At 39.0% G+C, this 15,230-nt stretch overlaps 1 protein-coding gene across 7 annotated transcripts in view; it reads left to right on the forward strand.

The window, feature by feature from the left end:
* The first annotated feature begins 894 nt into the window (after nt 1-894).
* Nucleotides 895-15,230, forward strand: part of TXNL1 (thioredoxin like 1) — a 44,739-nt gene continuing 30,403 nt past the window's right edge. For 6 of the 7 annotated variants that reach the window (XM_078153249.1, XM_078153248.1, XM_078153250.1 and 3 more), the window contains exon 1: nt 895-1,173. In XM_078153249.1, coding sequence (XP_078009375.1) covers nt 1,076-1,173 — 98 coding nt within the window. In that variant the 5' untranslated portion in view covers nt 895-1,075. The remainder of the gene's footprint in view (nt 1,174-15,230) is intronic. The other variant, XM_020994594.2, reaches the window with a different exon arrangement.

Genomic DNA, 15,230 nt, shown 5'->3' on the forward strand with positions numbered 1-15,230 from the left:
TAAGACTCTGAGCTACTTTTTAAAGGAAGATAGGGACTCTAAGAGGTGAAGGTAAGGAGGGATCACATTAATAATTAATAATGACAATTTGTACATGGCACTTTGAAGTTAGCAAGGCACTTTACATATACTGTGTATTTGTTCCTCACAGCAACCTGGTTTATTGTTCAATTCCTTCTGTGATCTCTTTGTGCCCCCATTTTGGGTTTTTTTGGCAAAGATGCTGCAGTGGCTTGCCACTTCCTTCTCCAGCTTATTTTACAGATGAAGAAACTGAGGCAGAGTTAAGTGACTTGCCCAGGGTCACACATCTAGTAACTGTTTGAGGGTGGATTTGAACTTAGGTCTTCCTTAACTCTATGCCCAGCGCTCTATCAACTGCTTCACCTGGCAGCCCTTAACTTGGTTGTTTGTTGTTGTTTTTGTTATCCCCATTTCATAGATAAGGAAATTAAAACTGAAAGGCTTGTCTAACTAGTGCGTGACGTACAGCATATAAACACTTAGTCACTAGACTTGGGCATCGATCTCTCATTAGAGTCACACAACGACCTTTAGCACAAGTCAAGCTCACGTGACTCGCCCACCTCCAAATCAGTACTAACAGTAAAGTGCAAAGAACACGCAGCTCAACATCCTGTAGGCGGGGAGTTTGAGGGCAAGGACGTAACTACTGCAGGTAGAGAAAGGCGCTTTCCTTTCTGGATCGCAGTCGGAGGGCAGCGCGGAAATGACGCACAGAGAGCGGGCGCGTATTCCGCGACGCGCGGCAGGTCGCGCCTACCCGAGCGCGAGGAGGGGACGAGGAGAGGTGGAGTGAAGTCTTCTGTCCCGCGCAGTGGCTGCTGGGTGCTCCCACGCTTTCTTTTCCTCGCCTCTCCCCGCCCCCCCGCCCTCCTCCCCAAGCCGCCGGCCCCACTCCGTCCCTGGCGTGACTCGGCACGTCGGGCGCAGTGAAGAGAACCCGCTGCGGCGTCAGCGCGTCTCCGTCCCCGCTTCCCCTGGGCGTCCTCCCTCTTCGGTCCCGAAGCGGTGGTGCCGCGGCCTCGGCTCCCTGCAGGCCCCTCCCGCGACCATGGTGGGAGTGAAGGTGGTCGGGGCCGACCCGGATTTCCAGCCGGAGCTGAGCGGCGCGGGCTCCAGACTCGCCGTGGTCAAGTTCACCATGAGAGGGTGAGGCCGCGGCCCCGCTCCCGGGTCTCGGGCCTCCCGCTAGGCCTCAGGCCCTCGCCCCGGGGCCCTGAGTTGTCCCCCCGGAGCCACGACTGTCGGTGCTCGGGAGCTCCGCGGCGGCCCCGGTCGGGGCCCCTGCTCCCCAGGGCCAGGCCGGCTGTCAGCCGGGGCTGCCCTGCGCCCGAGGCCGCGCTCCTCGGGCGTGCCCGGCTCTCCTCCCGCTCCCCTTCGCCCGGCCTGGGGTAGCCGCGTAGTCGCCCGCAGGGGTTTAGGTCCGGGCTTGGGTCCAGGGGTGTCCAAACTTGGTATATTTTTAAATACATATTTTGATAATTTAATTGCAGTATAACTGACCCTCTTCGTAATATTTGAAAACATCCTGGGAAGGGATTCATAGGCTTAAGTAAACTCCATGACCCACAAAAAAAAAGATTCTGGGTATTTGGGAGTTTTCTTGAGGATATATTTTATTTATGAACATTATTTGAAACATCCCGGGAAGGAGTTCACAGACTTCACTAAACTCTCCAAAGAGTCTGAGGCACGAACAACAACAGCAACAACAAAAGATTTAGGGCAGTTATCCTTGATGGTATATTTATTTATTGACCTTGTGTGCGTTATTTACCGTAAGTTTTACCAAGTTGTGTGTGTGTTTGCATACTGTAAAATCGGCATATATAGTGTTGATCTTTTTTTCTAGGCTCCTGAATAGCCCTAGTTTTCGACTATGTGCTCAGAAGGGAGAGCTACCTAAGGAAAAGTAAATTAGTGATGTAATTGTTTCACAAGTGTTGAAACTAGTGAATCCTAGGATATTAGGATATTTAGATCTTATTGCATAAGATTCAAATTCTAGCATAAGGTATCTATATTTCTAAGAGGACTGATTTTTTCAGAACCCGTAGCTAAAACAGGAGTAGGAATTGGAGGATCTTTAACAGGAGTAGGGAGTGGAGGATATTTAACAAGGAAACTTTTTTTAGGGAATAAGGATATTATTTTAGTCAAAGAATTTGTCGGTTTTTTTTCACCCCCACATCAAGTTGTTTGTTCTCTGAATTGTTTAATGTAGAGTTAGTGACTTTCTACACACATAAGTATACTAAATGGACTGATTAAATCTTTTAGGTCCCTTCTGGCTCTAAATCCATGATCTTGTATAACAAATACCGTCAGTTGGAAGGTTTCCTAACAAAATTGAAGTAAACTTTATATTAAACACCATTTTCGCATTCAGTTCTGTTAAAACAGGAAATAGGTATCTAGTGGTAGTGCGTTTTGGAGGGGAGACAGCTTTTGAAGGAAGCTGGGGGATAAGTAAAGTTGAAGTAGAGCCTTCTGCCCCCTACATCTGGGTGGCAGAGCCAGCAGCAAACTATAAATTGAGTGTCAAGTTGGCTGCGGTGGAATTTTATCCTTAAAGCATTAATAAAGCAAGAATTGAAGTTCATACACATTGCTTCAAGAACAGTAACCACATGTGATAACTGAGTTTTCCAGCAACATAACTTCATCAGGTTTCTTGCAGTATTCCATAAAACTGAAATTCTAGGATGTAGTAACTGCATATTTAAGAGAACTGATTTTTATAACCTTTGGCTAAAACAGAAGTGAGAGTGTTATTTTTTAAAAAGGAACTAATTTTTTTGTTTCATGGATGCACTAAATTCTTCCCCAGTTCATGAGGAGAATACAGTGGAAAGTGTACTGTCTCTAGAGAAAGAGGACCTTGGTTCAAATCCCATCTTTGTCACTGTGAGACCTTGGGGGAAGTCATTTAATCTCCTGGATCCCCAGTTTCCTAATCTTTAAAATGAGAGTGTTGGGCCCCATGGTCTCCAAGCAGAGGCTCTTAAACTCTGATGTGGACTTGTTTTATAAAAAAATATTTTGACAACTATTTATGGGATTTGAACCTAAAAATTCCTCTTGTAAATCTGTGATTCTTCTTCATTTTTGCCTAGTAAGGGAAAAGGGAAATGATAGGTGGTCAGTAAATGCTTTTTGATTACAGAAAATATTCTTCTACTTAGAGAATATTCAATAGAAATCTTGGGCCATAGGGTTTTGAAATGCGTCCAGTAGAATATAGGCATTTTGAAGGAAGAAACTTTTAAAAAAATGTATCTGTATTCTCAGTGTTGCGCAATGCTTGTTGCCCGTAGGCAGTTAAATTGTTTAAATTGAATATTGTATATATTGACTATTGAATTCAATAGCATTACATTGTTCCAATGTCCTTTACTGCCTTGTTTGCTTTGGTGCATGGGATAATTTAAGTCTTTTCTGAAAATTCAGATTAAAGACAAATTTGATATTTTTAGTTCAGAAATCTACTTAGTAGGAAGTCCTTGATGATATTCATAAACATCATTAGAGATAATTGTTTGAATACTTTTAATATAGAATTACAAAATGTCAGATTTGGAGGTTTTGTGATTCTGTGTTAAAAGCTTTGAAACTTTTAACAGTCATCTGGCCCAGCCTGTCACTTTGCAATAGTAAAAATCCCTCTCCCTCTTTCGAGCAATTCATCCTTCATTTAAAATGAGGGGAAACTGATGTCCTCTTGCAACAACTCATTTTACATTTAGATAGTATTAGTACTAAGTATTAGTTTTTCCTTATATAGAAACCTGCCTCTGCAGCTTTCACCTGTCATTCCTATTGCTGCCATGTGGGGCCAAGCAGAAAAATTCACCTCAGCAATTCAGTAATCATTAAGTTTTACTGTGAGGCTACAAAGGCAAAAAGGAAGCAGTCTCTGCCTTCAAAGATCTTACATTCCACAGGTACACAAATAAAGAAGTCCAGTATTTACAAAAATGTTTGGAGGTGGAGTGAAGGAGAGCATAGGATAACTGGGAGAATCAGGAAATCTGGAGATGGCCTTAAAACTGAACCTTGAAGAGATTCTGAAAGGTAGAGATGAGGTAGAGCGTTTGAGGTCTGGGTAACTGCTTGGAAAGAGGCTCAGAGGCAGCAGGTATAATGTTTGAGGAGGTCATAAACACTAGAGAACTCAAACTCAAGGCTGAGGGCACACACTGCAGAACTCCCAAGTACAGGCAGAACCTGATTAAAATGTAATTAGGAAATGTTTAACAAAAGAAAAATACAATTCAACACAGATAGTGTTAACTTAGGGTTTTCTAAGTCAACGTGCAGCCCCAGGAATCCCTTTCTGTTTGAGTTTGACACTGCAGATAGTTCCCCTTGTTGATCCTTCCACTTCTTGACTATTACTAAGGCAATCTGAAAAAATATTAGCTGTTCATCCTTTGGCTGAGGGCTCACTAGTCTGTATAAATGAAGTCCCTCACTACTACATTAAAATCAAGGAGCAATTATTAAGCACCAGACAGTGCTATGGTGCTGGGGATTATAAATTCGAAGAATAAAACAACTTCCTTTCTGAAAAAGCTTACATTCTGTCATAAAGTCAAAGGGAGTGAGTTGAGGGCCCTAGCGTTAGGGGGAATCAGGAAAGTCTTCATGTAAATGGTGATATTTGACCTTCATTTAAGGAAGAGGGGGATTTTATGAGGCATGGGTGGGGGGGTGCACATCAGGTACGAGAGATAACAAGTGCAAAGGCATGGAGATGAAATGAGTGTTGTGTGTGATAGACAGACAGAGAAAGCCAGTTAGTTATAGTCTTAGCTGTGTAAGATTAAGGGTCAGGGGTGCGGCTTGGGTATAGTTGCTTATTCTTTGTTCACTTGAGCAAGCCACTGCCAGGGCCTCAGTTTCTTCATCAGGTCTTTGTAATTTTGGCTTGGCTCTCTACACCAACCTCTATCTATCTGGCATTCTGTGACTCAGTGTCTCTCTGTTTCTGTCTTTGTCTCTATCTCTCTATTTCTCTTTGCATTTCTGTCTCTGTCTTTGTCTCTCTCCATATCTCTCTCATATACAAACCACACACACACACACACACACACACACACACACACACACAGAGCAGACTAGTTGTGGTAATATACTTTTTGTTGTTCCTTTTCTTTATGCCTTTTTTTCCATTTGGTTTAGGGAGCAGCCTAGTTTTCCTCCTCCTAATGTAGAATATTTGATAATCTGTTAAGTAATAGTGTGAAAGAGTTATCTGGGATACAGAGAGGTTAAATGATTTACTCAGGCTCATAGAGCCACTCACTGTCTCTAAGAATATGTAAGATATAGAGAAGGTGCTGACCTGTACTGGGAACAGGCATTTCGTATACTCGTAATCAGAGCCCCAGTCCTTATCCCTATGAAAATGAAAATTTTTATTCTTCTTAGACTGTGATATTTATTCCATGATTTGTCCCTCTAAAGTATCAGCTGGAGTAAATTGGTATAAAAAAAGATGGTCCTTTTTTTGTTTTGTTAAATATTTATTTGTTTTTAGAATTCAACATTTCACTTTTATAAGCTTTTGAGTTTTTGAGTTTTAAATTTTCTCCCCCTCCTTCCCTGCCTACCTCCCCCAGATGGTGTGCAATCTAATATAGACCAAATATGTGCAGTCATATTAAACATATATCCGTATTAGTCATGTTGTAAAGAAGAATTAGAACCAAAGGGAAAAACCATGAGGAAGAAAAAAACCAAAAGAAAATAAGGAAAAATAGTATGCTTTGCTATACATTCAAACTCCATAGTTCTTTTTCTGGATGTGGATAGCATTTTCCGTCATGAGTCTTTTTGGAATTGTCTTAAATCATTGCATTGCTGAGAAGAGCTAAGTCGATCAAAGTTGGTCATCGCACAATGTTGCTGTTGCTGTGTACAATATTTTCCTTGTTCTGCTCAATTCCCTCAACATCAGTTCATGCAAGTCTTTCCAGGTTTTTCAGGGTTCTACTTGCTCATTTCTTATGAAATAGTAGTATTCTATTACATTCATATACCACAACTTGTTCAGCCATTTCCCAATTGATGGGCATCCACACAATTTCCAATTCTTGGCCACCACAAAAGAGCTTCTATAAGTATTTATGTCCATGTGGGTCCTTTACCCATTTTTATGATCTCTTTGGGATACAGCTCTAGTAGTAATATTGCTGCATCAAAGGATATGCAGAGTTTTATAGCCCTAAATTGCTCTCCAGAATGGTTGGATCAGTTCACAACTCTACCAATAATGCATTAGTGTCCCAATTTCCCCACATCTTCAACATTTATCATTTTCTTGTTTTGTCATGTTAGCCAATCTGATAGGTGTGATGGGGTACCTCAGAGTTGTTTTAATTTGCATTTCTCTAATTAATAGTGATTTAGAGCATTTTTTCATATGACTATGCTATAGATAGCTTTAATTTCTCCCTCTGAAAACTGCCTGTTTCAATTCTTTGACCATTTGAAAGATGGAATTTTTGAACAGAAAGTATTTGTGTTGGGTAATTTCCAGCTACACTAGACCACTGGCTGTTTGTTCCAGCTACACTAGACCACTGGCTGTTTGTTATAGGATGTCTTCTGACTCAGTGCATTTTCACTGATCTCCTCACCTCTGCCTTTGGGTTTCCCTAACCTTTAAGACTTAGCTGAAAACCTACCGTACAAGGAATACCTTTTCCCAATCCCCTACCCCTTTACCCCCATTCTCCCCCAGTGCCTTCTCTCTGAGATTACCTTCCATTTACACTGTATATACCTTATATATGCATAGTCATTTACATGTTGTCTGCCCCATTAGAGTATGAACTTCTTAGGACCATGTTTTTTTCCATGTTGGGGATGAAGTGATAAATGATCTTAAGGAAATGAATATACAGTTCTCAAGGGAAGATACTTAGGCTATGTATAGTCATATGAAATATGCTCCAAATAGCTATTAATTAGAAAATTGGAATTATTCTTGCTTTACCTCACATTCATCTGAAGGGCAAAGATGACATTTAAGGAAAATGGTAAATGTTGGAAGAGCTGTGAGAAAACAGGCACATCGTTGCACTGTTGTCGGATCTGTGTATGGGTACAACCGTTCTGAGAAACAGGTTGGAATTATACACAAAAGGTACTAAACAGTGTGCCTTTTGATCCAGCTATATCACTGCTATCAAGGAAATCAAAGACGAAAAGGATCTTTAAAACTGGAGGATGTATAGTCATTGAGGCATTTGTATATGAATGTGATGGAATACTATTTATCATGCTGTAGCAAATGAGGAAATAGATGATTTCAAGGAGATATGGAAAGACTTAAAGAAAATGCTGCAGAGTGAAGTAAGCAGAACCAGAAGAACAATTTATACTCTAACATCATATAAATAAAAAATTCTGAGGACTATTGTTACTGATCAGTGAAATGAGCAGAACTAGGAGAACAGTTAATATAAGTTCCTGTAATAATTTAACAACTGTGAAGACAAACAACTTTGAAAGCTGTAAGAACTATAATCAGTACAGTGCCCATTTATGATTCCAGATGACCAGTGACAAAGAATGCTTTCTATTCTAGAGACATAAGTGATGGATTTACATTGTAGAATAAGATATTTTTGTATACAGACAATAAGGGATTTTATTTTTCTTGACTATACATGTTTACAAGAAATATATTTTTCTGTGTGTTTTTCCCCCCCAAGAAGGTGGGAGATTGGAAAGAGAGAGAGAAATCCCTGTTTTTTGTTTTTTTTTTTTTAATTTTAAGTAGGGGTGTGTGTGGGGTTGCTTCAGACAAATGTTGCTTGCATTATCAGATGAGGTCACTGTAATTAGTTGAAGTTAACTGTTACACTTTGTTACAGGAGACCTTAGGCAAGGGGAGTAATCTATAAATGTGTGTAAGGTAAAAGCAAAACATGTACAAGACAAAGTAAATAGGCTTGAAGAATTTATGTAATGTGTCCAAGGTTGCATAGAAAATTAAGGAGCTAAGATTTGAATCTAGGGGCTCTTTTCAGTGCACTATTGTATATTTATACAGGAAACCTTCTTACTTTAGGACCAATAATTTAGCCTTACCTGCCATTATTAGTAAACATGCTACTTTTAACTCCTTTTAAAAAAAATTTTAAATTCAATTTTATTTTCAGTCCCAAATTCCCCTCCACCTCCATTGAGAAAGCAAAAAAAACCAAAACTCATTGCAAATAGTGTCTAGTCAAGCAAACATATTCACACATTGGCCATGTCAAAAAAAAATTCTTTAGTCTACACTGGATCCATCATCGCTCTTTCTGGAGGTAGGTAACATGTTTCTCATGAGTTCTCTGGAACTGTGGTTGGTTCCATTATGTTGATCAGAATTCCTTAGCCTTCAGAGTTTGTTTCTTTCAAACTTTCAAAGTTTTCCTTACCATATTGTTATTGTATAAATTGTTTTTCTGGTTCCTCTCACTTTATTTTGCATCAGTTCATATAAGTTTGCTCAAAGTTTTCTAAACCATTGAGAGGAATGACTTATTGTATCCTTATTTTACCCTAGTCAGTATTAAATTAGTTTAGTGTGATTCCATTAGGGGTAGTGATTATAGTGATATGCTTATATATTAATGTACATATAGTCAGTCTAGTCAACTAATATTAGTATAGGAATTATATAAATTGATATATATTTTACATATATTTAGGATAATCAGAAAAGACAGATTCTTATATTAGGCCCCTAACTTTAAACTACAAGCTATAAATTTACTGTTCAATAACCTGTTGTAAAAGTTCTAAGGTTCACTTGCCTAACCACAGGAATGCTGACTAGGGGACCTCTACCCTTTTGGTTAATCACCTTGACCATGTTCGTTATGGGTGGGATGTCTTGAAGTGATATGGAAAGTCCCCTAACTTATTTTTGTTCTTCTCTTGCACAACATGAAGAGGGGCCAATCTTATGAACACTTTGTTGTCCATTCTGTGACCCCTTATGCTGATTTCTGGCCCTCCTGGTGTGTCAAAATCAAGATCTATCAACCAATAAGACTCTGTGTTTTACTTGCCTCTTTGGTGTCTCTTGATACTAGGCACTATAAAACTAAGGCCCGGGGCCCTAGGGGCATCTCATATCATGGGGAAGAGGGGGCATGGACCCTTTAATAAAGTGCTATTGGCTTGGAGCTCTGCCTCGGTTTCTTTTTTGTAGATTGGACATTTGTACCCCACATCATCCTCTTCATAATTTCTTATATACAGTATCATTAAATATATGACTTTGATGGATTCATGATCTTGTTGATATTCCCTTTAATAGAACTGATTGCAGCTCATCCAAAAATTTTGATCTGTATCTTATCCACGTCACATATAGTTGTTTTATGGAGGACTTGGTTCTGGAGGCCTTCATCTAGATGTTTTAACATTTCATAGTACAGCTCTCTGCCCTTCTGCTGTTCCTAGTTGAATATAACTAATTACTTTACCTTGTTGTCTAAGCATACATGTCCTTGTTGTCTTTTACATTGTATCTTATTTGCAAGTCATTGTTGCAGTATGCTGTGGCCTACTTGCATCAAAGATTCATCTTTCCATTGCTCTCTACAATTACAGGCTGGTGCTCTATTCACTGCACCACCTAGCTGCCCCAGGCTGTTTATTTTTTAAAAATTTATTTGATATTTTATTTTCCCCCACTTATATGTAAACACAATTTTTAACATTTGTTTTTAAAACTTTGAGTTCCAAATTCTTTCCCTTCCTCAGTCCCCAAACCCCTCATTGAGAAGGCAAACAATTCATTGTAGGTTATGCATGTATTGTAGTCATGCAAAACATATTTCCATATTAGTCATATTGTGAAAGAAGACATAGACCAAAAAAACCTCAAGGAAAAATAGAGTTAAAAAGTATGCTTCAATTTATATTCAATCGCTATTAGTTCTTTGTCTCTGGACAGATAGCATTTTTCAGTATTCAAAGTTTTCTTGGATCATTGTATTGCTGAGAATAGCTAAGTTCTTCACAGATGATCATCCCACAGTATTGCTGTTACTTTGTACACAGTACTTTTCAGTTTGCTTCAGCTCATGTTAAGTCTTTCCAGGTTTTCTGGAGAGCCCAATAGTATTCTATCACGATCACATAGTACAGTTTGTTCAGCCATTCCCCAGTTGAAGGGCATCCTCTCAGTTTCCAACTCCTTGCTGTCAGAAAAGAGCTTTACATATAGGTCCTCTACTCCTTCCATTTTTTTTTATTATTTCTTTTTGAATATAGACCTAGTAGTGCGGCGTCAAAGGGGTATGCGCTGTTTATAGCCCTTTGGGCATAGTTCCAAATTGTTTTCCAGAATGGTTAGATCAGTTCACAACTCTACCAACAGTGCATTAATTTCTCATTTTTCCCACATTTGTCATTGTCCTTTTCTGTCCTATTAGCCAGTCTAATACATATGAGATAACACCTTAGAATTGTTTCAATTTGCATTCCTCCAGTCCATAATGATTTAGAGCACCTTCTCATGTGGCCATGGATAGCTTTGATTAATTAATTTGAAAACTGTTTATGTCTCTTGATCACTTATCAATTGGGGAATGGTTCCTATTTTTAGCAGTTTAACTTAGTACTCTATATATTTGAGAAACGAGGCCTTTATCAGAGCAACTTGCTTCAATTTTTTTTTCACAGTTATGATTGCTAAATGTATTTCCCTCCATTCTATCCTCCTCCCCTCATTTATTCTGTTCTCTCTCTTTCATCCTGTCCCTCCCAAATATATTTTGCTTCTGACCACCTCCCCCAATCTATGTTCCCTTCTATCAAACCCCTACCACCACCCTTATCCAGTTCCCCTCCTGCTTTCTTGTAGGGTAAGATAGATTTCTATACCCAATTGAGTTTGTATATTATTCTCTCTTTCAGCCAGTTCTGTTTAGAGTAAGGTTTACTCATTCCCTCTCACCTCCCCCCTCTCCCCTCTACACTGTTAAAACCTTTTTTTTGCCTCTTTTATGTGAGATAATTTACCCCATTCTACCCCTCCCTTTACCTTTTTCCTAGTGGATTCCTCTTTCTCACCCCTAAATTTTTTTTTTTAGATATCATCTCTTCATATTCAACTCACACCTGTGCCCTCTGTCTATATATACTAACTGCCCTAATAACTAGAAAGTTTTTATAGGTTACAAGTATCGTCTTCCCATGTAGAAGTGTAAACAGTTTAACCTTATTAAGTCCCTTATGATTTCCCTTTCCTGCTTACCCTTTTATGCTTCTTGAGTCTTGTATTTGAAGGTCAAATTTTATATTCAGCTCAGGTTTTTTCATCAAAAATGCTTCAAAGTCTTCTGTATCATTGAGTGTCTATTTTTTCTTTTTTTTTTATTAATTTATTTTTATTTTTCAACATTCACTTCCATAAGATTTTGAGTTTTAAATTTTCTCCCTCTCCCTCCCCTTCTTCCTCCCCAAGACGGCATGCAATCTGATATAGGCTTCACCTATATGAATGTCCATTTTTTTCATCTGAAGGATTATCCTCAGTTTTGCTGGGTAGATGATTCTTGGTTTTAATCCTTACTCCTTTGACCTCTGGAATATGTTCCAAGCCCTCTGATGCTTTAATGTAGAAGCTGCTAAATCTGTTATCCTGAATGTGGCTCTATTATATTTGAATTGTTTCTGGCTGCTTGCAATATTTTCTCCTTGACCTGGTTATAACATTCCTTGGAGTTTTCATTTTGGGATCCCTTTCAATAGGTAATCTGTGGATTCTTTCAATTTTCTATTTTGCCCTCTGGTTCTAGAATACCAGGGCAGTTTTCCTTGATAATTTCTTGAAAGGTGATGTCTAGGCTCTTTTTTTTGATCATGGCTTTTAGGTAGTCCAGTAATTTTTAAATTATCTCAATCCTGTATCTGTTTTTTCCAGGTCAGTTGTTTTTCCAGTGAGATATTTCATATTGTCTTCTGTTTTTTCATTCTTTTGGTTTTGTTTTATTGTTTCTTGGTTTCTCATAAAGTCATTAGCTTCCAGCTCAATTCTAATTTTTTTAAATTAAAAAAACTTTTTAAATTTATTTTGAATTATCAACAATCACTTCCATAAGCTTTTGATTTTTAAATTTTTTCCCCCTCCCTCTTCAAGACGGCATGCAGTCTGATGTAGGCTATACTTATATATATTCCTATTAAGCATATTTTCACATTAGTGATGTTGTAGGTAAGAATTAGAACCAGTAGGAGGAACCACCAGAAAGAGGAAACAAAACACTACGGAAGAAAAAAATAGCAAATAGTATGCTTTGATCTGCATTCAAACTTTATAATTCTTTGGTTGTGGAGAACGTTTTCCATCATGAGGCCTTTGGAGAAGTCTTAGATCCTTGTATTGCTGAGAAGGGTTAAATTAAGTCTATTAATATTAGTCATAGCACGATGTGGCTATTATTGTATACAACGTTCTCCTGGTTCTGCTCGCTTCACTCAGCATCAGACCATACAGATCTTTCCAGGTTTTTCTGAAGTCAGCCTGTTCATCATTTTTTATAGCACAATAGTATTTCATTACATTCATATACCACAACTTGTTCAGCCATTCCCCAATTGATGGGCATCCTCTCAATTTCCAGTTCTTTGCCACCACAAAAAGAGCTGCTATAAATATTTTTGTACATATAGGTCCTTTTCCCATTTGTATGATCTCTCTGAATATAGCCCTAGAAGTGCTATTGCTGGGTCAAAGGGTATGCACATTTTTAGAGCCTGTTGGGCATAGTTCCACATTGCTGTCTAAAATGGTTGGATCATTTCGTAACTCTACCAACAATGCATTAGTGTTCCAATTTTCCCACATCTTCTCCAACATTTATCATTTTCCTGTTTTGTCATGTTGGCCAATCTAGCAGGTGTGATGTGGTACCTGAGAGTTGTTTTGATTTGCATTTCTTTCTTCAATAGTGACTTAGAGCATTTTTTCATATGAGTATAGATGGCTTTAATTTCTTCATCTGAGAACTGTCTGTTCATATCCTTTGACCATTTATCATCAATTCTAATTTTTAAGGAATTATTTTTCTTTTCAGTGAGCTTTTGGACTTCCTTTTCCATTTCCCCAATTGTACTCTTTAAGGAGTTTTTTTCCTTCAGGAATTTTTGTGCCTCTTTTTCCATTTGGCCAGTTCTGCTTTTCAAGATATTCTTCTCTTCATTGGCTTTTTGTGCTTATACCTTTTGACCTAGTCTGTTTTTTAAGGTGTTATTTTCTTTAGTACTTTTTTGTCTCCTCTACTCAGCTGTTGACTCACTTTTCATGATTTTCTTGCATTACTCTTAATTTGCTTCCTAATTTTTCTTCTGCCTCTCTTACTTGATTTTCAAAACCTTTTTGAGCTCTTCCATGGGCCTGAGACCAATTCATACTTTTCTTGAAGGCTTTGGATATTGGAACTTTGACTTTCTTATCTGCTTCTGAATGTGTGTTTTGATCTTCCTTGTCACCATAATATTTTATTGTTGTTGTTTGTTCCTTTTTCCAGTCTATTTCTTTCCTTTAACTCTTTTTTAAAGTAGGGGCTCTGTTTCCAGGGTGGAGAGTGCACTGTCCCAAGCTTCAGGGGTTTTGTGCAGCTGTTTGCAGAGATACTTCTAGGAACCTGTAAGTTTTAAGTTCTTCCAAGGTGAAATGATCTAAGGAGAGGTGCATTTACTACTCTCCTGGCCTGTGCTCTGGTCTGTGAATGCACTAACACTATTTTCTGCTCTGGAACTGTGAGGAGGGTCCCTGCTCCACTGCAGCCACAAGCTGTGCTGTGCCAGTGCTCCTCCTTGCCCTGGGACTGCCACCCAGGACTGCAACCTAGATCTGAGTATGGGCAGAGCAACAGTCCAGCCTCCAGTGCCAGCAGAGAGACCGCTATAATTTCCTCCTATCAGTTGTTCAACCCCATTACTGTCTGTGGACTAAGAGCTCCAGAAGCAGCTGCTGTTGATTCAGTAGCTCCTTCAAGGCCTGCTCCTGGTTTGCTGGGGTGGCCTGCGCTGGACTGTGCTCCACTCTTACCCAGGTGTGACAGACCTTTCCTGCTGACTTTCTAAGTTGTCTTTGGCTGGAAAGATATTTCACCCTGTTCATTTCTGGGTTCTGCTGCTTCAGAAATTGTTTTATGGCATTATTTAAAGTTGTTCAGAGGAGGTTTGGGGAGAGCTCAGGTGAGTCACTGCCTTTTCTATACCATCTTGGCTCTGCCCTAAATACGAGCTTTTTAGGTGTTATTTAAGGCCTTCTGCAGTTTGGCTCTAATCTACTTTTCCAGACTTACTTTATTCCTCTTAAAGCAGTTTCAGCTGAACTAGACTACTAGCTATTCCCAATTTTGCCTTGATGTGTCTAGTTTCTTGGTATTTGTGCAGACTGTTTCTTATGCTTAGAATGTATTCCTCTTTTATCTCCATTAGCTAAAATATTTTTCTTCCTTTAAGGTTCAACTTGGGTGATAGCTCTTTCTTTATGATTAAGCCTTGCTTTGTGATTCCCTCCTTCCATACCCCCTTCCATCCATCCTCAGCTGAAAGGGTCATTCCTTCCTCAGCTTTTCCTAGAGTATTGCAATCTCTCCATTACTCCTATAATATCTACTTGTGTTAACACTCATTTGTAGATGTGTTGTGTTCCTCTTCCTAGATTGTAAGCTACTTGAGCTTGAATTTTGCCATTTTTTCTTCTTTGTTTCCTCAGTGTCTAGTATGGTGCCTTATAAATAGTAGATAATAGCAGTTTGTTAAATTGAGCTGTCTGGGGAGATCAGGGAAAGCTTAATGGATATACCATTATAATTGTGCTTCAAAGACTAAATTGGTGAGGTGAAAGTCTAAATTTGAGGTAATAATAACATTACTTAGTTAATATACCTCAGCTAGATTTGTTGTTGAGTCATTTCAGTCATATCCGACTCTTTGTGACCCCATTTGGGGTTTTCTTTGGCAAAGATACTGAAGTGGTTTACCATTTCCTTCTCTAGTTCATTTTGTAGATGAAGAACTGAGTAAACAGGGTTAAGTGACTTGCCCAGGGTCACACAGCTAGTAAGTATCTGAGGCCAGATTTGAACTCAGGAAGATGTGTCTTTCTGACTGCAAGCCCAGCACTTTACTCCTTTAAGAAGGGACATGTTAATGTTAAAGTTTTAATGGCAAAC

The sequence above is a fragment of the Phascolarctos cinereus genome, unplaced genomic scaffold, assembly GCF_003287225.1.
Source record: "Phascolarctos cinereus isolate Bilbo 61053 unplaced genomic scaffold, phaCin_HiC Scaffold_4;HRSCAF=312, whole genome shotgun sequence".
NCBI classification, from domain to species: domain Eukaryota; kingdom Metazoa; phylum Chordata; class Mammalia; order Diprotodontia; family Phascolarctidae; genus Phascolarctos; species Phascolarctos cinereus.